The 21,233-nt window shown below is 35.6% G+C and overlaps 4 protein-coding genes and 1 long non-coding RNA gene across 5 annotated transcripts; 4 read left to right on the top strand and 1 right to left on the bottom strand.

Moving 5' to 3' along the window:
• Positions 1-817: 817 nt before the first annotated feature.
• Positions 818-2,844, bottom strand: LOC125207772. The gene is made up of 4 exons (XR_007174018.1): positions 2,787-2,844; positions 2,335-2,647; positions 2,159-2,242; positions 818-1,683 (listed from the first exon to the last, which is right to left on the bottom strand). It is a non-coding gene; the product is annotated as an uncharacterized LOC125207772 (long non-coding RNA).
• A 752-nt stretch (positions 2,845-3,596) lies between these two features.
• LOC125211671 (GDSL esterase/lipase At2g40250-like) lies at positions 3,597-6,238 on the top strand. Its single transcript, XM_048111568.1, has 4 exons — positions 3,597-4,003; positions 4,694-4,898; positions 5,384-5,639; positions 5,854-6,238. Exons 1-4 carry the CDS (start codon positions 3,597-3,599, stop codon positions 6,045-6,047), a joined length of 1,062 nt encoding a protein of 353 aa, XP_047967525.1. The 3' UTR covers positions 6,048-6,238.
• Positions 6,239-7,441: 1,203 nt separating this feature from the next.
• LOC125211653 (alcohol acyltransferase 9-like) lies at positions 7,442-8,444 on the top strand. The gene is made up of 2 exons (XM_048111546.1): positions 7,442-7,791; positions 7,880-8,444. Exons 1-2 carry the CDS (start codon positions 7,442-7,444, stop codon positions 8,442-8,444), a joined length of 915 nt encoding a protein of 304 aa, XP_047967503.1.
• A 4,381-nt stretch (positions 8,445-12,825) lies between these two features.
• LOC125201745 (ethylene-responsive transcription factor ABI4-like) lies at positions 12,826-14,136 on the top strand. Its single transcript, XM_048099985.1, has one exon. It carries the CDS (start codon positions 12,999-13,001, stop codon positions 13,866-13,868), a length of 870 nt encoding a protein of 289 aa, XP_047955942.1. The 5' UTR covers positions 12,826-12,998; the 3' UTR covers positions 13,869-14,136.
• Positions 14,137-18,171: 4,035 nt separating this feature from the next.
• On the top strand, positions 18,172-20,155 carry LOC125217800 (putative pentatricopeptide repeat-containing protein At1g12700, mitochondrial). The gene has a single exon (XM_048119342.1). It carries the CDS (start codon positions 18,197-18,199, stop codon positions 19,970-19,972), a length of 1,776 nt encoding a protein of 591 aa, XP_047975299.1. The 5' UTR covers positions 18,172-18,196; the 3' UTR covers positions 19,973-20,155.
• The last annotated feature ends 1,078 nt before the right edge of the window (positions 20,156-21,233 follow it).

Below are 21,233 nucleotides of genomic sequence, written 5' to 3'. Positions count from 1 at the left end.
AAGTTGTGTAATCCTTTGCATTGTGCTTGAATTCGAATGCAGGCTGCTATTACTTGTGCGATAATGGTTATGCCAATAGTGAGGGATTCCTAACCCCTTTCAAAGGCGTGAGGTATCATCTCAAGGAATGGGGGCCCCAAAATCAGCGGTCGTCTAGTCCCCGTGAACTCTACAACATGCGACACACGATGGCACGGAACGTGATCGAGCGTGCATTTGCAGTGTTGAAGATGCGCTAGGTTATACTGCGAAGTGCCAGCTTCTATCCCATTCAAACTCAGACACGGCTCATCATGGCATGCTTTCTTCTGCACAATTTCATCGGAGGCGAGATGCGCGAAGACCCCGTCGAGCAAGGACTGGACTTGGAGGGAGAAGGGGGGCCGCAGGCGGGCGGGAATGAGCACGACGAACCCGACTACGTGGACACGATCGAATCTACTCCAGCTTGGAACCAAAAGCGCCAAGACCTAGCTGACTTTATGTGGCAGCAGATGTAGACGAAGTTGTGAAGCTGTGACGGCACCAAAATGAACAACTTCCCCATGTTCCCTTTATGTTCCATTTATTTTGCCTTTATGTTGCCTGACTTTCTTGTTAGAATTGTTGTCTGCCTCATTTATGTTTGAATCCGGTGCTTGATGATGTTTTGTTTATGGACCTCGGGTTTATGTATTCTGAGTGATTACTGGACTTCCAAAAATGCTGTTGTTATTTCCTCTGTTGGCAGAGGGTCACTCTTGCAGAAGGGGACAATTTCCTTCAACAATCCCCCCTCGTAATTAGATTGTTGTTGTATGTGTATTGGTCCAACTAATTGAAGATTAAAACATATTCATTAGGCGTTACTTTAGTGCTACGGAGTTACATAAACACCCAGAAACGGCTATGATCATAAAGGGACCGAGTCCTAGCTACAAAGCGTGTAAATCATCAGCCTTCGCACACAAAATAGTCTTAGCACTACCAACGGCATCATACCACCGTCCATACACGTTGCCCACTACACACATAAACTGAAAAGATACTACAATAAACACCGAAAGGCATTTGAGATGCAGTTCGTACTACACACGCTGCATCAAGATTACCCCACCGTCGCGAGCCACCGCCTTTGGAAAATCAGTGCCACGCGACCATATTCGACGCTCTTAATACATAGTAATGTAGAAAAGGGTACGCCGGCCTCTAACCAGCTCGAACTTGAGGATGCTTCCAACACCGATGTTATTCGCTGTGACAAATTCGGGGAAACCTCGCGAGACCCGCACGCGCGTTTTCGTGCACTTCACAACCACATCCCATGTGAAGTTCCCCATTTGGAACTTGAAGTCATATGTTCCGGGGGGCTTGCGAACGTAGGTGTCCCACCACATTTTGGGAAGTGTCTACATTACACAAATGACGCAATTAGTAAGAATGAACTCCTACGAAACTGGCTGAGTTATTGTTAACACATTAACACCAGCAGCAAGTTCAAGTGTGTCTCTTCAAGCTTCTTGACGAAACAAGGCCCGGTTGATGTATGTGTTTATGGGGTCCGAAAAAGGGAAGTGATCTTTCGCCCTTGGTAGGAATAAGGCACGGCACACCCACCTCCACTCCTGCGTCGTGCGTCACCCTCTCTTATGCTCGTCGCAATCGTCGTTATGATTATAACGACGATTATGCGTTTGCATCTTTCTAAAAAAAACACAATGACCGCATAGTTAATCCAAAGTGTAGCCAGTGCAATTACCGTTGACCCCATTGCTTACAGCCTAAACAATACATACTCAGCCAACAAATGCATCAATTGTAATTCCAGATCATGTATGCTAACAAAATGCATTAAAAATCACAACTTTGACAAAGAAGCTAACAATCGCAGACTGGTATTCAGACAATGCAGGCTAATGCTAGGAACAGCATAAGAAAGAAGTGAAAATGTACACACTTATCGCCAACCGTAATGCTCTTATTTAAGGACAGCTTATAACATCTTAATCTATAATCGCACAAATTGCCGAATACAATGCCAGTCAATCAATCCACAAATAGCTGACCCAAAAATTCAAATATCGTAATATGACTACAACGAACCCACCAAAGAGCAAGAGATAGTTATATGGGATTGTAAATTAAGAATCTAACTAAGAAAGGTAAAATGCACAATTACCTCAAATTCTTTCCAATATGCACTAATGCATTCATTGAAAAGAATTTTATATAGATGTTGGACAAGTCTTTGAAGTTGTACAAACTGCATATCAAAAAGTACAAACCACACATCAGTATATAATCAGTAAATACAATAAAAATATAAAAAACACATAAAACTATTTGACCACTTACGTTTTCATTACACCAACATCTACTAATGCCTTTTTGCAGTACCCGTTCATCAAGTTGATATAGAACAAGTACTACAGGCCAATTTCATTAGGTTCACACAGTTTCTCGGCCGAGGCTCACGCCTACGCTTACGAAAACTGTCAAAGGTTGCAACATCCAAATCAGTTCTTCCAGTCGGCAAAAGCAATCAATCGCCACACTCAGAGTGTACAGATCTACGGGAACATTTCTTTGAGGCATTTGCCCGAACAGATGAATGGAAACAGAGTATTGCTTCATCTCAGCCACAGCACTCAAATATTCAAATTCAAATCTGGAATTGGCAAAAAATTAAAATTTTATTTGGTATCTGACACTATCAAATTGAATTGGAGTACAAAAACTGAATTATAACATAGAAAAGCGATAGCAAAAATAGATAAATAAAACAAATAATCTAAAAAAAATCATACCGAATCTATAGAGGCAGAAGCTGCGGCTTTCTCAATTGTGTGGAATCTTATATTGTAGGGTTTGATATTATAATTATGAGCATCGTTATTTATAGTCTTATAGAGCTAGCTTTGTTCATCCAGTTGCAATGGGCTACATCATAAATGGGCTTTTTGGTCCGGCCCGGTAATTCTATCGGGCCGGATCCATGTTGGTTTCGAGGGAATATCCAATGGGCCTGAGAATTCTTGACTTAATCACAATGAAAATATATTTAATAAAGTGGTAAATAATTTTTTATATGAACTGATCAAATATTCATCAAAACTTATGCATTTCCTTACATAAATAGTTGTGTGAATTTTCAAGGGTAATTTTTTTAATAGTATAACATTGTCGAATTTTTTGTATTTTGTCATGCAATCAAGAAGAATAGGAAATTATATACTGTTTCGAAATTCCGAACTCGAATTTCGAATATATAGCTCTTTACCCTTGATGACCGGAAGCTGATTATAAACATACATCACTTGTATGAAACTTTTCATGTGTATAATGTTGTCGAATTTAAGTATTTTGTATGAATCGTTGTGCAAAAGTCTCTTTGTCATGACAAAAATAAAGATACTTAAAAATTTGAACTGAAAATTTAAAATATATAGTCTCTACCGAAACAAATAAACACCATCTCTTTGAAACATTCCACATGCATACCTATTCAACAAAATAAACCAAAACCCCTTAATGTGAATCTTTAACACTTCAAACACTCTCTCTCCACACACATATATACACATCACTACATTCTACTCCACACTTAAACCCTCAAAATGAATCACACCACACATCTCCTCTTCATTCTCATCTCAATCACATCCCTCCTCCGTTCCACAGCCGCTGCACTAATAAACACAACCGCCGTGTACGCCTTCGGCGACGCCATATTCGACACCGGCAACAACAACGGCCTCCGCACCATCTGCCGCGCGGACCACCCGCCCTACGCGGCCGAGCTCCGCGACACCATCTCCTTCGGCAGATTCTCCAACGGCAAGCTCCCGGCCGACATCCTCGTCCACGACCTCGGCCTCAAGCCCCTCATGCACCCGTATCTCAACATGCAAACCGCCCCGCGCGACGCCCTGCAGACCGGCGTCAGCTTCGCCTCCACGTGCTCGGGCCTCGACGACCTCACGGCCGATGAGGTCGGGGTGCTCACCATGACGGCGCAGTACAGGTGATAAAAAGTACTCCATTCGTCCCCCAATAAATGTCCCGCTTTTTTACTCGTTCGGATTTTAAGAAATTATTTGACTTTGTAAAAAAAAGTTACTGGAATGTGAGCCATATTTTTAGATACTAATTTTATGAGTAGAGCGAGTTTGTGGAATGTGGGGTCCACTTGCCAACTACAGTGAAAGTGAAATGATATACTCCCTCTGTCTCTGAAAATTTGTCACTTATTTCCTTTTTCATCTGTCCCTAAAAGTTTGTTACTTTCACTTTTACCATTTTTGGTAGTGGACCCCACATTGACGAATTCTGGGGGACGGAATGAGTATTTATTGGCGAAAAGGTGAAAAAAGAAAAATGAAACATTAAATAGCAGACGGATGGAGTAGTATTGTGGAACATAAGTACTAAAAATCATTAGGACTATACATTGTGTTATGCTTGGATAATCAATTCTATTAGGGGCCATTTGATGGGGGCGATGAGATAAGACAAAATATGATAAGAATACACATTTTAGGTCAGATAACTACCTCGGCAAATGGACATTACATAGTTACAATCATCTCTTTATATATAGTTGTATTCTGAGTTTAACAACAAGAGTAACAATTTTATATTTGAATAAGCTCTGATTATAGCCTTGATTTTTTTCCTTGAATCACCAATCTTATGATCGTCATTACAACAACAGGAACTTCGAGGCGGCAGGGGAGACCATGAGGCTAGACATTGGCGATGGTCCCACGGACGACGTACTTAAGAACGCTGTGTATTTGATCTCCGGTGGAACTAATGACATGTTGGATAACTATTACGCCATTCCGATCAGAAGATTGATGTATTCTGTGTCTGCCTATCATGAGTTCTTGCTCGGAAATCTTAAAGATTTTGTCAAGGTGATTTTGATATATTCTATTTTTTCATATAGTAGTAATTTTTTGCATGAAATATATGGTTGGATGAGAATTCTTAATCATATGGTGAAAACGAATTAGTGGAATAGGAGTGAGTAATATACAAAACCAAAATATTAGATTCAGTTTGTTCTTTTTTGGTTTGGATTGGAATTTGCTTCCTTCAAAAATTCAGGTTCACATTGTCTGTTTTAATGAAAAATTCAGAAAATCCAAATATTAGTTTCTTCACAATTAAAAGTGTCATATTTCATTTTGGCATGCATGTACGCTAAAATGTCTCGTTTTGGTACTAATAGTGAGATTTTCATTCGAATAACTTTGTACATCCATTTTTTTCACATTTCTTAAAAGTTTCGTAGATCCTAAATGTGACAGTTAATGGTGAACAAATTTTTTAATCGTTCTAACCTTAATTTCCACGTTCTAACGAAAATTATAGCTTTTATAATTTTTCTTATATGTAGAAATTGTACAAGAGGGGTGCAAGAAGAGTAGGAGTTCTGGGGATGCCACCGGTGGGATGCTTACCGCTCGACATCTCAACCAAATTCGGGTTCAAACGTGAGTGTGTGAGTCAGCATAACGCAGATGCAACGCAATTCAACGATAGGCTTCAGCAATACATCAATCAATTTGTGACTGAAATGCCACAACTGAAAATTGCTTATGTTGATATCTATAATCCTATGATGGATATGATCAACAACCCTAGCAGATATGGTCAGCCAATACTTCCATTCCTCACTAATTTATTTTTTTCGTCGTCATGTAAATGATTCGAATAATTTATTTGGACGTCGTAAGATAAATGATGCATTTTCTTTTCTTGAAAAATTAAACCTTTATCATTTCTTCAGTATAACTCACTGAACATTATTTTAATTCTCGTGTCCAGAAGAAATAACTCGCTACAATTTTTGTGAAATAATTTCAGGATTCGAGCACACACTCGAGGGATGTTGTGGAAGTGGCTCGTGGGAGCTAGGGCCTTTTTGTAGTAAGTATGCTCGAGTTTGCACAAATGCATCGCAATATTTATTTTGGGACTCTATTCATCCAACTCAAGCTGCTTATGAGATTCTCACCAAAATATTCAAAGAGACTTCACTTTCTAGTCTATTGGTTTAACTAATTACATAAATTATCTTAGTATGATTTTGTTAGTTAGTTAGTTGTTCTAGCTAGTTAGAGTCTTTTTTATTTTCATCGGGTCATTTTGCGGATCATTAATTGTTTTCCATTTATCCTCTTGATGATTCGACTGCTAACCCGAATATGAAGGAAAAACGTTTTATTAACTAAGCTGCACATCATTGGTATTTTTGCCGATTTAGATTTATTCTTATTATCGTTGATTTATCTGCTAGGCTTTCTTAATTTTATTATGTATTTAGGTTATAGTATTAATTTAACTTTAATAAACTAATTGATGTCTTAAATAAGAACACATGTGCCTTTTTTGTAAATTTATCAATTTAATTAAATAATTTGGGATGTATAATAGTATAAATAAAATGAGATAGGAAAAGGAAAGAAATTGAGACTAGGTAAATAAATTAACAAAATAATTAATGATAAGAACGTATTTACTATATAACAAAAAGTATATATAATGTGTAGTTTATATAAAAAATTGTATTATTGAGAAAATTATAAAAAGTAAGTGAATAGGGCTATTCTAAAATTACTTACTATTAATCAAGAATCTTTATACAGTTTCAAATTTCCGTATCGACATAAAATGCTGATTCAAAATACAGACCTTATTAGGTATGAACTTAAACGCTCCTTAACTCCATAAAATGCTGATTTAATATACAGATCTTATTAGGTATGTACTTAAACTCTCATTAACTCGACAATTATACAAATCCATTCAGCAATGACATGATAATGTAATTGAGATAATTATATTGATATTTAAATTATTACGGATAGAGTTGCATTTTAAGACCTACAATTAAAAATTTATCCATATTCAAAATTCGGAAAAAGGTGGAAATTAGTAAGCACCCATCTTCAAACTTTATTTAATGGAAAAAAAGATACTTTGCCACAAAATATTACTGTAGATGAACAAGTTTACGATAAAAAATTAATTAAAATGTAACTGAAGCAATCTACATCGTCCCTTCCAAACATGTTTTAGTAAAATTTATCGAAATGTATTTATTTTCCATTTTAATTTTATAAATTTTAAACTGTATTTTCTAGTATTCAAATATTCATCTCAATATTTTCTTGTATGGTAAATCATGCACTCTCGTCTTTTATTTCCATGTTAATTTTATAAATTTTAAACTGTATTTTCTAGTGTTCAAATATTCATCGCAATATTTTCTTATATGGTAAATAAGTTAATCTTATCTTCAATTTTCCATTATAATTTTTATAAATTTAAACTGTATTTTAAGTACTATTCAAATATTCTCGCAATATTATCACTCTCAAAATACGCCCTCTCCACCTAACCCCGCCTATAAATATAAATGTTTTTGTTAAGAGACACAAATAAATAAACAATGGCAAGCAATGTGAATGTAACCGAAACAATCATCATCACTCCTTCCGAACCAACTCCGAACCACGTTCTCCGTCTCTCCGCTCTCGATTCGAAGCTCTTCGCACGTTTCGTCACCGACTATATGTTCGTCTACGAACCCCGCCACGGAGCAGATCAAGCCGCAATCACAGAAAATGTGAAGACGGCCCTGTCCCGGGCCCTCGTGCCCTACTACCCACTTTCTCAACTCGGTCGCAGGGATCGCCCTGGGCCCGTTTGGGCCCGGGCCAGGCCCGAGGCCCGTTTGGGCCCGTCACTTGCTGGACCCGGCCCGGCCCGGGGGAGTCGACCCGGTGACTCTCCCGGAGTGTAAGGTCGTCCCGGACGTCTCGGGATTCGAGGCCCGGTTCGCGACGGAGGAGTTCGCGGCTACTTCCACGTTTTTCGACGCGGACAGGCTCGGGGAGATGAAGGATCTCCTGAAGCCGAGGCGCCACACGTCGTTCGAGGTGCTGGCGGGCCACGTGTGGCGGAGCTGGGCGAGGGCGCTCGGGCTGGCGCCCGAGCAGCGGGTCCGGGTGTTTTTCGGTATAAATGTGAGGGAGCGGATGAGGCCGGGTTTGCCGACCGGGTTCTACGGGAACGGGGTGGTGCACGTGTGCGCGGAGGCGAGCGCGGGGGAGCTGGCGGGGAACGGGCTGGGGTTCGCGGCGGGGCTGGTGGCGCGGGCGAAGGAGGGGGTGGGGGAGGAGAGGGTGAGGGAGGTGGTGGAATCGGTGAGTTCGAAGTGGGAGCAGGTTGAGTTTGTGGGGACGCTGATTCTGACGCAGTGGTCAAGGCTGGGGCTGGAAATGGTCGACTTTGGGTTGGGCCGGCCGGTTCAGGTTTCCCCGGTTTGCAGCGGGAGATTTTGCACATTTTTGCCGGTTCATGGCGTGGAAAATGCGGTCAAAGTCAACTTGGGGGTCCCAGTTACTGCGTTGGACCAATACCTTTCTTTTGTGAAAAATATTAATGAATAATAAGTATTGGGTTATTTCTATAGATGATGAGAGTTTTGAACTTTTTATATATTCTATATATGTTTGTGATGATTTCATTTATTTGGAAGCTCATTTTCGTTTTCTTTTGATGTTTTCGCATTTTTGTCTTTATTTTGCTTTTGCATATGAAATAAATCACAATTTTAATATAATTAATTAAAAATAAGAAAAAAATAAATAAATGATGTGACCTTCAATACTGTAATTATAGAATATTTACTTTGGTGTGCCATCAATATGTTCCATGAAGAATATTCACCTACATATGAAAATTTGTATAGTAAATGATTAAGTTTTTAATCCTGCTATATCTCATACTAATTGAATGATAAATTGTTTTCATAGGAGTATTGTTTTTTATTAAAAAAAAGAGTTTAATTTTTAATATGCTATCATAAAATATCTAAAATTAAAATACATCATTAATGTGATAATAAAAGTGTTGAATTTTTTGTGTATGTCTTGTCTTGTCTATATGTGTGAATAAAATAAAAATAAAAATTACTCGCTCTGAAGGATAGATAATTCTAGATATTATTTTTTAAAATAAGTAACGAGGTTAAAATAATATACGATCTATCTAAAAAACGAACAAGCTATTAAGACTAATAGACAAGTAAACTATGGATAGTCTAAGAAGCATTACACCACATGAGTAGTTTTATACTTATAACTTGTAAGAACGTGATATGGTCCACATAATTTTAATCTGAAATAAAATTAGAGATTTAAAATGAGAATCAATTTAAAACATGAACGTTTTAGAAAATGGAATAAAAGGAAGTTAATTTTAAATTATGAAAATTCATGTAAAATTAATGGGCTCTCCTAAAATGATCATATGTAATGGGCCTGCATTGATCCGAAGCCCATATGTCTGTTTCGTCGGCCCAATCCTGATTTTAACTAAAAGGCCCGGAGCAGATCTACGAGTAATTTAATCTTATTTGTGAATTTATAATTAAATTTGTTAAAAAAGCCAAATTAAAATCCGAAATCTGATCAAAATAATTATTTTAGTTTCTAGCATTTTTTTTTATATTCTTTTCATGGGTACGTAGTCAAATGGTTTTTGTTGCATATTTTTATGTGACGGGATGGAGAACCAACGACAATATATTTTAAATAAGATTTTTTTAAAATAACTTATAAATAATTGAAGACAATAAATCAAATATTCGTTATGTAAATGACAAATTAACATTGGTAGTTTTAAAAAAGTCAAACATAAATATATATGCACTTCTGACTTCTGATGATACTCCCTCCGTGTCATGTTAATTAAATCATTTTTTTTTAATTTTAGAAAGTTTTAAGTTAAATGACTCATTTTTATTTTTGGTAAAAAAATTATTTCTCTTATTTTATCTCTCTTTGCTACTTTTACTTTATTACTTTTTATTTTATTTATTATTTATTTAACACATTATTTTTAATTTTCAAATAGAAAAATTAAAATATCAATATTAACAAGGAACATTAGAGATATGTGTGATAGTGGTAGACAAGTTCTGTTACAATCAGCCACTCTTTCATCATACTCGAAGAATATCCTTGTTAAATCTTATTTAAAGATATTATATATGTTCCTTTCCTATGATCAAATAAAAAATTTAGAGGCCAAAAAAAATGAAGAATAAATCCGATCGACTCCGGTGCACAGTGATATTGTGACAATACTTATTAAATATATTTATTTATATCAAACAGTGTTACAAGAATACTTATCTTGAAATTTAAGGAAGCACACAACAAGCAAATTATTAAGTCAGACAACAGATAAATAATTAATTGAAGTATATATAAATGTAACAACATTAGTCAGAGATACTGATCGTATATTATAACAGATCTTATGTCAAGGACAACACATGTAAATGCAATTCAATAATACACACCAACTACAATCAATTTGTAACTAAATTTACCATTAAATGTTGGTTAAAATTATTAGGGCACGTCATTTATTTGTTTTATTTATTTTATCTTAGTGATTGCAATACTAAATTTTATATTAATCGTCGCATAATAAAATCAAGTTTGAGACATTTAGCCCCTTAAACCAATACATTAACAAGGGAATGATCAATTGCTAACTAATCATTTAATTGCTAATACAATTAATTTAAGGCCATAGAGTTTTAAAAAAAATGTGTGGTCTACAATTTGCCACGTGTAATTTTCGTTTTTATTAGTAAAATAAAAAAAGATAAAAAAAAACTCCAAATTAGGGTTTTGGGTGAAAATGTCAATATAGTGTTTCGAAAATATCAACACAATGCTTTGAGAATGTCAATACAATACTTTAAGAATGTTAACCCATTGCTTATATTGGCATTCTACATGTATTATATTGACATATTTTATATAGTATGTTGACATTTCTGCTTGTACGGAAAAATGAAAATTTTTTGAAATTTTTTCAAGTTTTGACGTCGGAACATATGCATGTAGGATATCGTTAGAATCCTTATGAAATTATCTTTAATTTGATATATGTTATATGAGTTTAAAGTTTTGGGATTTCTTTTAAAAGTTAGTTATAACTAAACATGTAGTTAATTGACATTAATACCTCTATTGATATTTTTTGAATTAATCCTATAGCCTTATTGACGTTTTTCGTTGATTGTATTGACATTTAGGTATTAATGATCTAAGCCCTTAATTTGAATATCTAATGATTATTATTTAGTTATAAGTTAGCAATATAACACCCCCTAGATACGTGCAGCACTTTTCTGTCTACATATACAGTGATATACTACTTTAATTAAATAAGTTCATGCATATCTAAAGAACAATTCTCCTCCGACTAAAATATGTTAACAGTAGTATAATTTTCATGTTGGCACAAGATTCTAGAATGACTCATAGATTTTCACCACTATATCTAAATTAGTGGGGTTTTGTTTTATTTGTGATAAGTAGTGGAGAGTGGAGACCCTAGTTAATATAAATAAGGGACCCCTAGAGAATTACCATAATACTTATTAAAAAAACTTAAAATTTCTATGAAATTGTATTAAGACTCAACATAAATAACTTGCGTAGCATAGTATAATAAATGTATAATTGTCAAATAAAATTTACTAGTACAGTATAACATTGTTACATTTGGTCGATCCACAATTTTTTGAAATATAACAGGAGTACTATTTTTTATTTGTTTGCAATTGTCTATAAAAAAAATAAATTAAATATGAAGGGACTACAAATGACGACGTTTAATTTAGACAAAACAGTGTGATTTTTGAAAAAATGTTGTCATTATATTTTGTATTTTTATGAAAACTATACAGATTAAATTGCAACAACATGATTTTGTGTTACATTTGTTTTGATTTTGATAATTATGAGATAATTGAAAAAAAAAATTAAAACTTAGTGTTTTTTTATGATAACTATCCTTATAATATTCTACAATTAACTGTATTATAAACTAAAACATGACAAATCCAAAATGTGTTTCAAATTCATAATTAATGAAATACTACTATATGAAAATGGCTTTTATATTCAAAATTAAAATGATCCAAATTATGTTCATGTAAAATCTTGCGGTCATTGGACAATTTATCTATATGCATCAGCATCCCGATTCATATATATAAATCTATTTTATGTATATATAATAATATAAATCTATTTTATGTTTCATGAGGATTTAGAATAAAAGGATCGAACCATTTCTTCCTACCCATTCTCAAATTTGCTAAATGTTGTTTCATCCTATACTTCATTTGAATTCTCAATTTACCACTACTATACTGGATTTTTAAACATATTCTTCAAAATTCACCCAAGAATTTGGACCAAAAATTATTATACATAGTCAAAGTATTTACTTCTCAAATCTCAAACGACATTTCCAGTAAAATTTCTTCACTTCACCCCATACATTTATTCCAATTGAAGAAAATCATAATTTTTGCATGTCCCAATATTCCAATATTGTGTACTACATGCATGTCCCAATATTCCAATACTCTTGTGATACTCCCTTTCCATTCCTTCATAGTTGAGTCATTTTTCTATTTTGAGAAGTTCCCTCATAGTTAAATCATTTCCATATATAGTAATTTTTTTCCTCTCTCTTACTTTATTCACTTTTTATTTTATTCTTTCTACCTTTTTCTCTTTCTTACTTTTTTATCTATTTATTTAGCACACTCAAAATTCATTTCTTAAACTTCGCGCTGAAAAATTTCGCCTCAACTACGAGGGAACGGAGGGAGTGCCTTCGTAAATGAGCAAACCCTCTGTAGTCTGTCCCCACCACTGTCGTATAAATACCGTATAAATGAATACACACACAAAAATACACGTATTCCATTTTCTCCACCGCCCTCTTCCACCATTTACAGTAGAAACCCTTTCAACAGCAGCATTCACACTCACAGTCTTCTTCATTGGGTAAACACACCACGAGGCAAATTCAAATCAACCAAACCAAACCCCTCTCTCTCTCTCTAAAAAAAAAAAAAAATTTATTCGATTCCATTTCCCCACCGCTCTCCGCGACCACTCACCATGAGCGGCGCTGCAGTCTCAGACCCCAATCGCCCCTCCCCCGAGGAAAATCGCGGCGGTGGAAAGAAGGGGAAGGGCAAGGGGGGACCGGACAACGCCAAGTTCCGCTACCGCGGCGTGCGGCAGCGGAGCTGGGGGAAGTGGGTGGCGGAGATCCGCGAGCCGCGGAAGCGGACGCGCCGCTGGCTCGGCACGTTCGCCACCGCCGAGGACGCCGCCCGCGCCTACGACCGCGCCGCCGTCATCCTCTACGGCTCCCGCGCGCAGCTCAACCTCGGCGGCGGCGGAGGAAATTGCAGCGGCGGAGGCTCAAATTCGCAATCGACGTCGAGGAGCAGCTCGTCGTCGTCCTCCGCTACCACGACGGCGGCGCAGACGCTCCGCCCTCTCCTGCCGCGGCCGTCGGGATTCGGCCTCATGGCGGCTCCTCCTCCTCCTCCTCCGCCGCGGATTGCAAATTACGCCGCGCAGTACGGGTTGTACCCCAACGTACAATACCCTAACATTTTCCCCCAAATTTCACCGGATTTGGGGGTTTCTGAATCGGATTCTCAAATTAGGGCTAATCCAAACCCTAACACTCAAAATTGCCAAATTCTGCAGCAAAATCATAATCCGAATCAAATTCAAGCTCAAGATCAAATTCAGATTCAGAATACGAACATTTTGCAAGGTGGAGGTGGATTCGATGAGATCGGCTCGCTGATGTCGATCGCCGAGGCCGGCTCGGCCTCGGCGATATCGGATCCGACGGCGGTGATGAACGGATACGTGAGCTCGCCGTCGTGGCCGTTGATTCCGGGCGAGGACGAGTATCCGGAGACGAGCATTTGGGACTATGGTGATCCGTTTCTCTTCGATAGTATCTGAGAAATTTAGGGTTTTGAGATTGCATGCAAATATAGAGGGTTTTGGGAGATGAGAGATGAAGGGAGATTATATGATTATGAGAGAATATATAAAATATATATAGTATAGTATTGTGTGTTTGTAATTTATTTTATGAGGTAAGTTGCATCATGCATGAGATTTGGAGGGATTAAATTTTTTTTTTTCCTGCATATTATTATAGTAGTACTACTATTACTATGGTTTAGTGGAAGAGGGGAGTATGTTTAAGGATTATGTGTTGAATTCTTGATTTATTGTTCCTTTTCTTTGAATTAGGTTTATGTTATATTATTATTATATTATATACTAGTGTGTTATTAATTGAACAGATTTGATGATATATAGAGTAATGTTTGTGTTCTTAAATGTTGAATTTTGATCATTGAAAAAAATTATGTGCAGACGTGTGGGCTCTCTGTATCACAAGATTCATGATTACTAGCTAATAAAATGATTATAACATGTAGAAATTAATATACTGTTATAATGACAACAAGAAGAAATTAAATTAAAATATTATTACATATTTCATCTACAAATAATATACTGTTATAAACTTATAATGACAACAAGAAGAAATTAAATTAAAATATTATTACATATTTCATCTCTCCCATTATCATACGTATAAATTTAGAGGGAAGGGTAACAGATGATTGGAGTCACGTTATTAGTGAAATTGATAAATAATAGTAGTAGAAAATTTTAAAAAAGTAAAATACTTAGATTACTTTGATGGATAAACTATAATAACAAATTAAATAAAATTATTTTTTTGTAGATGAACGAAATTTTGCACAATCATTAACATTTTTTTTATAAATGAATACAGTAAAATATGTACTCATGGAATTGTTACGAAGGAGATTATTATAATTAGGGCTAATCGCTTGTAAAGTCATGAATTTTCAACAATGTTTGGTTTTTTCTGTAAACTTTAAATGTTGCATAAAAAGTTATGAACTTTATCGGATCTTATAAATTTTTCATCCGACCCGATCCGATAGATTTCCAAAACAAATTTATCCTACGTGGCGCGCCGGGTGCGTGGCTTGGCAAATGACAAATTTAGGGTTCAATTCGAATTAATGCTACTTTTATGCTAAATTCGACTTGTGGAATTCGATTTGTATGTTTATGTCGATTTGTATGTTGACTTCGATTTGTATGTTTTCATTTGTGCTACTGGTATATTTATGATAAGTCCAAGGTTAGAGATTGCAAAGATAGAAGAGAAACAATCAGAATTACAGGAGTTTTGCCAAGTCACGCTTCCGGTGCGCCATGTATGAATTGAAGGTGCTGGCAGCGGAAGCGCATGCAGAATAAATCACATAATAATCAGATCTATTTAGTATTATTTAGACAAAGTCTATTCGCGTAATTATCACATGTATCATGCTCATAACTTGAATTAATCATGCTTTAAGAATATTGAAAACCTAAAACATGCTTTTCTACGGAGCAGAAAAATACCTAATTAATTCTCCAAAGAATTGAAGATGGCTAGCTTCTTCTCCACGTGATGCTTTGAGTACTAAACCACAAATCTTCTCTCTGGTTCCCGAACTGTACTCCAATATCAGTGTGGGCTGATCTTACTAGAATACTAGGACTTAAATAAAGAAGACAGAAGAAATCCTTTTTGGAATAGGACTGAAATTTGAAATTCTCCTCAGCTTGGGAGAGGGATTTTCGAAAATTACAATGATGAGAAATTGTGTTTTCTGTCTCCTTTATTCTCCTATTTATATTAAGTTCCTTTTGGGCCCAGACAGGGATCTATGGAAGGCTTTGGATATGGGCTCATCCAATTTACTTTTTACTAATTAAATTGAACCCACAATTTAATATAAGTTATAATTGGAATATTACGAGCAGCCACTACAGAAGTAATATTGAACTCTCCCCATCCAAATCCGAAATTATAAGTAATCCGGGTTTCCGTTTATCTTTCATTTCCCGTGCTTAAGATTAATATGTCCATTAATTAATTAATGTCTGCTATTGACTTAATTAATTAACTTCTTATTAATTCCAAGAGTGGACTTAGCATGAAACACTTATTTATTATTCATAGAGTAATCATACTCCAACTAGCTAGGTTCCGAATAATAAAACCTCGTTTCGCGCTCCTCTTGAGGACATTATCAAACGAGACTCACCTCGTGCACGATTCAATATAATAGCAATCCTAGCACCGCTAGATATCGATCACCACGCCCAATATATCAAGGATAATTGGGTTACGAAAAACCCGCACCATTTGATAAGTCAAAGCAATGCATAATCAATACCGTATGCTCAATGCTAACCTACATTGATTAAGAAATAAATATTTATCAAGACCTCGCCTTTCAGTAGATAGTCTAAGGCAAGTCTTGCTGTTAGATCCGTTCAGGTGCTATACCACACCAATGTCATCTTATTTCAATAAGGCTTAGAAATATGCGGATTGACATTGCAACCTTTCTCGATGGGTAGTCTAATTCCATCTAGGTTGTGAAATTCATATTTTTCTTTGTTTAGAACTGACCGTATTACCTTAAAGTGGACGACGCCCACAACCGGTCTACTAAAACAAAGACTTAGACTTTGTTAAGTTAACTTATACATTTAAACATGCATTATCATCCATTAAATGTAAAACATAACAACATTATGACAAAAATAATCTGTTTTATTCATTGGAAAATAAAATAAGAGTTTTACAGTATTCAATCACTCGAAACGTGATTTCTAGTATACAAACTCTAACAGTATGATAAGTAATTGTGTCGGAAATCTATCGGGTCGGGTCGGATGAGAAATTTACACAATCCGGTAAAGTTCATGACTTTTCATGCAACATTTTAAGTTCATTGAAAAAACCAAACTATGTTGAAAGTTCATGACTTTACAGACAATTAACTCTAATAATTTAAACTAATATGGATACTTCTTGTATCATACTCCCTTTATCTCATAAAAATTGAAATGCACATATTTTTATGGGACAAGGGAGTATTTAATATTATCATTAATTATGAATTTCGACTTTACCTATCATGTAACATTTGTAAAATATATGTAGTATTAGAATTTTGTATTAATTCCATACTAGTTTAAAGCATTAACTAGTAGTTAACAAAAAGGTCACGATTTAAATGATAATTATTTCAAACTAATATAAAGTTACGAGAATCCAGTCATAACAAATAATATTACATGATAATATTATTTATATAAATAGAAGAAAATTATTTCAAATACTCGCCTTTGCTATTAGGATACCCGAATTCATACGTGGTTTGGATATTAGGTGGGAGTTTTAGATTTTTTAGGGTTCAGAATTATTATGCGTGGAATTAAATTTGTTTCATTATTGAATGTCCTAATTAATTTTCTAACTTCGATGCTAAATGTATACATTGATAAAAGGGAAATTGGTCTCTAAAACCACGAACTTTACTCAAAATTTGGTATTTCCCATGAACTTTGAAATTGGTATATAATATCACGAACTTTGCATTTTGTTTGGTATTTCTCATGGCATGTTTATTACTATATTTGACTAACTTACGAGGCTTTTATCACACTTGACACAATTAATCAACGTGGTTTTCAACGTGACTTTTTATGCTAAATGTTATGAACTTAAAAAATGGTTTCAAATATTATAAAACATATTACGGTTGCCTATGTTAAATAAGATTTTGATGAAAATATCTTATTTGAGTGAATTTGGAAAATACCAAACAAAATACAAAGTTCGTGATATTATATACCAATTTCAAAGTTCAGGGGAAATACTAAATTTTGGGCAAAGTTCATAGTTTTAGAGACCAATTTCCCTTGATAAAAGCATGCTGAGGAAAAACTACGAGTTGCAAAAACAAATTTAAGGACTCGTTCCACTAGGCCCATATTAGTTACTGAAACTAGGAATTCGGGCTTTATTTGGATATTGAGCCAAATAATTTCAAATGATTGTTGAATTAAATTTGAGGGTTTGCATGTTGGGCCAAATTTCAAATGAGTGTTGAATTAAATGTGAGGGAATTATAGTGATAATGAAACAACTTTAAAATGGAATTTAGTCAAGTCAAGTGAGAATTTAATAGGGAATCAATCAATTTTTCATTTTTGCTTAATATAGTGAAAGTAAAAATGGAGTTTTAATTATTGAACATTTAAATTATGAATTAAATTTAATATTCACATTTCTGTGACCTAAAGATTTCAATTAAATACATCTCCAAAGATTTCAATACACATCAGAAAACTGACCAAATTAACCCAAGAACTCCAGATCGATAATCAAAATCATGTCTTTGAACTCTGCCTTGATTTTCCGCAGTTTTATGTCAAATTGTTGGTTCAAATCCCTAAATTATCACTCTTTTGTAAATGCTAGTCACCAATTTCGATGCTTTTCCACTTATCCCAGATTTGATTTCAGCTGTACACGTGAGCCCGATGATAACGTCGATCAATTCCGGAATATGTTGAGAATGCATCCGCCCCCTTCTGTTATTGATTTCACCAAGTTATTGGCTGCTGTAGTCAAGATGAAGAAATACTCGCCTGCACTTCACCTGTTCGACAAAATGCTTCAAAGGGGTGCTTCGGTAGATGACTACACCTTGAATATTGCGATCGATTGCTTCTGCCAACTGAAAATGCCTGATTTTGGGTTTGCAATTTTAGGCAGTTTCTTCAAACGTGGGTATGAACCTGATGTGGCAACTTTTAACACTCTCATCAAAGGGCTTGTGTTGGTAGGAAGGAGGCCAGAGGCAGCAAAGCTGTGTTGGAAGTTGTGTGCGAAGCAACTGTGCAATCCCAATGAACGTACCTATGGTGCGTTGCTTAACGGGTTATGCAAAGCTGGAGCTACTCTTGAGGCGTTCGTATTCCTTATTCGATTGGAAAGAGAAACTTTCAAACCTGGTGTTTATGCTTACGGCATAGTTATTGATGGTCTATGCAAAGATAGAAAGGTCGACGAAGCCCTCCACCTCTTCTCCACCTTGGGTGATAAGGGGATTTCGCCTGATGTTGGTATCTATAATTCAATAATTGAAGGGTTATGCAATAATAGTAGAGGGAAGAAGGCTGAAGACATGTTAAGGAAGATGATATCGAATAAAGTCCGCCCAGATGGGGTTACTTGTAGTATTTTTGTGGATGCTTTTCGCCGACAGGGAAGGATGGAAAAGGCCGAGCATATGCTGGTCAAGATGAGGCAAATTGATGTTCAACTGAATATTGCTACATACAATGAATTGATTAATGGATATTGTTTGCTGGGAGAAATGGATAAAGCTAGAAACATTTTCCAACTAGCGGTGAAATCCGGCATCAAGCCTGATGTAAGAAGCTACACTAGCTTGATGAACGGGTACAGTAAAATGGGACGAATTGATGAAGTTTGTTGTCTTTTTACCATGATTAACGCCAATGGGTTAGAGCGCGATGTGATTTCTTATAACGTAATGCTTGAGACTTTATTTCATGATGGTCGATGTGAAGAGGGCTTGAAGTTGTTCAAAGAGATAGAAGCTCTACAAGTTTATCCTGATAAAATTAGTTATGGAATCTTGTTACATGGTTTGTGCAGTGCTCGTCGTATTGATGAAGCATTTTCCATGTTGCATACCATGGAAAACAAAGGCATCATTCTAGACCTAGTTTCTTATAACATCGTCATTGAAGGATTGTGCAAAGATGGTAAACTCAGACAAGCAAAGAATGTGTTTGATGAGCTTCCTTCCAAAAATGTGCAGCCTGGTTTTATAGCATATACAAGCCTTATTGGTGCAATGTGCAAAGAAGGGCAGATAGAAGAGGCTAAGGATTTGATGGTGCAAATGGTGAAAAAGGGGGTTTTGCCCAACAATGCGACTTACAATATTTTTGTTCAAGCTCTTCTCAAAAGGAACATGATGGACGATGCGATTCTTGTCTTGAAAGAGATGACTGCAACAGGGAGATGCACACTTGGCGCTACCACTTTTTCGATGCTGATTGAACCTCTACAAAGGAAAGATGATGATGGTGTTCTGTTTGATTTGGTTATGAAACTTTTACCAAAGGTGTAGGTTTATCTAGTTTGGATGATATGTTGTAGTTCATGATACTGATTAACCGAGACGACCAACTGCAAGTCTCTTGAGTGGAGTAGTTGGTGCTGCATGCTCTCTTCCCATGGAACCGAGACGTTGAATTTAATTGTTGTTATTTTCATTCATTCAGGTTATTTATTATACTCATAGATTCAGCTATGTTTAACTAAGATATTTTAGTATTTTCTGAAATCATACATATCATTGAACATAGTACTTAACAAAATTCAGAAAAAAGAATATCTAGATTCTAAACACACAATCTAATTTCATTTCAATTATTGAGCATAGAAAGTCTATGATCAAGTATCACTAGTCATCCATTCATGAATTCCTCATCTATGTTATCAACAATTCTCTAAGTTAAAGAGACTTTTGATAAAGGACAAATTATTCACTATAATAGATGCATCAATACCTAACAATTCAACATGAAAACTCATACACAAGGACTATAGACAAGGACGACTTGGCAGCCAATTCTGTCAAGAGTTTAAAGTACTACAATTGCATATTAATTTGACAGTAAAGTACTCCAATGGATCCACAAATCAAAGTAAAAAAAAACTCTATATTATCAAAGTTTTATGAAAGAAAACAATGAAGAAAAAGGTGCACAACACAAACCAGCAGAGCTGGGTAACATTAACATTGTAGAAGATTTCAGACCTCAATATTCCTTAGCACCTTGGTGACTGGGACACGGACGACGACGACGACGACCCCATCTGTCTTACTGAAGTCCTGAGTTTGCATAAACTATACCTATAACAACAAAAAATCATATTTTATCAATATTTCTCAATTGATTTATCTATGATTCTTGATTGGATAGTTTTATACTACTAAAATTTTCAAATTTAGTAATTTCGGAAATAAATGTAAATCCACAGGCAATATATTAAAAATAGAGAGAGATCCATTTCTCAAGTTTACAATTTCTGTGTCATAAACATTCAGATTTCTCAAATGTACCATCTCCCTAATTGAATTGGGCAACTTTTCATAATCACCAGAAAGAGTCAGATTATGCAGACACTTAAAATTTGAGAATATAGTACTAGGAATTCCACCTTCCACGAATAATGTACGCAAATGCTTGGCCACATCTTTTGGAATATGGTTTGATTCTTCTTTCAAAAACTTGTATCGAACTACAATACTGCCATCTGCATTATTGGATAGGACCGAAGATGCAAGATCATGCACAAGATCATGCATCACACACATCCAAACA

The sequence above is a fragment of the Salvia hispanica genome, chromosome 1 (assembly GCF_023119035.1).
Source record: "Salvia hispanica cultivar TCC Black 2014 chromosome 1, UniMelb_Shisp_WGS_1.0, whole genome shotgun sequence".
NCBI classification, from domain to species: Eukaryota; Viridiplantae; Streptophyta; class Magnoliopsida; order Lamiales; family Lamiaceae; genus Salvia; species Salvia hispanica.
The sequence above is the reverse complement of the archived record's forward strand: the minus strand, read 5'-3'. Positions and strand labels throughout refer to the sequence as shown.

Excerpts from the sequence above, each read along its gene's own strand:
- LOC125201745 (XM_048099985.1), top strand. The coding sequence starts at position 12,999 with ATGAGCGGCGCTGCAGTCTCAGACCCCAATCGCCCCTCCCCCGAGGAA.
- LOC125217800 (XM_048119342.1), top strand. The coding sequence starts at position 18,197 with ATGTCTTTGAACTCTGCCTTGATTTTCCGCAGTTTTATGTCAAATTGT.
- LOC125211671 (XM_048111568.1), top strand. The coding sequence starts at position 3,597 with ATGAATCACACCACACATCTCCTCTTCATTCTCATCTCAATCACATCC. Across the intron at positions 4,899-5,383 it reads ATCTTAAAGATTTTGTCAAG|AAATTGTACAAGAGGGGTGC; the intron begins GTGATTTTGATA and ends TCTTATATGTAG. Across the intron at positions 5,640-5,853 it reads CAACAACCCTAGCAGATATG|GATTCGAGCACACACTCGAG; the intron begins GTCAGCCAATAC and ends AAATAATTTCAG.
- LOC125211653 (XM_048111546.1), top strand. The coding sequence starts at position 7,442 with ATGGCAAGCAATGTGAATGTAACCGAAACAATCATCATCACTCCTTCC. Across the intron at positions 7,792-7,879 it reads CCCGGTGACTCTCCCGGAGT|GCTCGGGGAGATGAAGGATC; the intron begins GTAAGGTCGTCC and ends CGACGCGGACAG.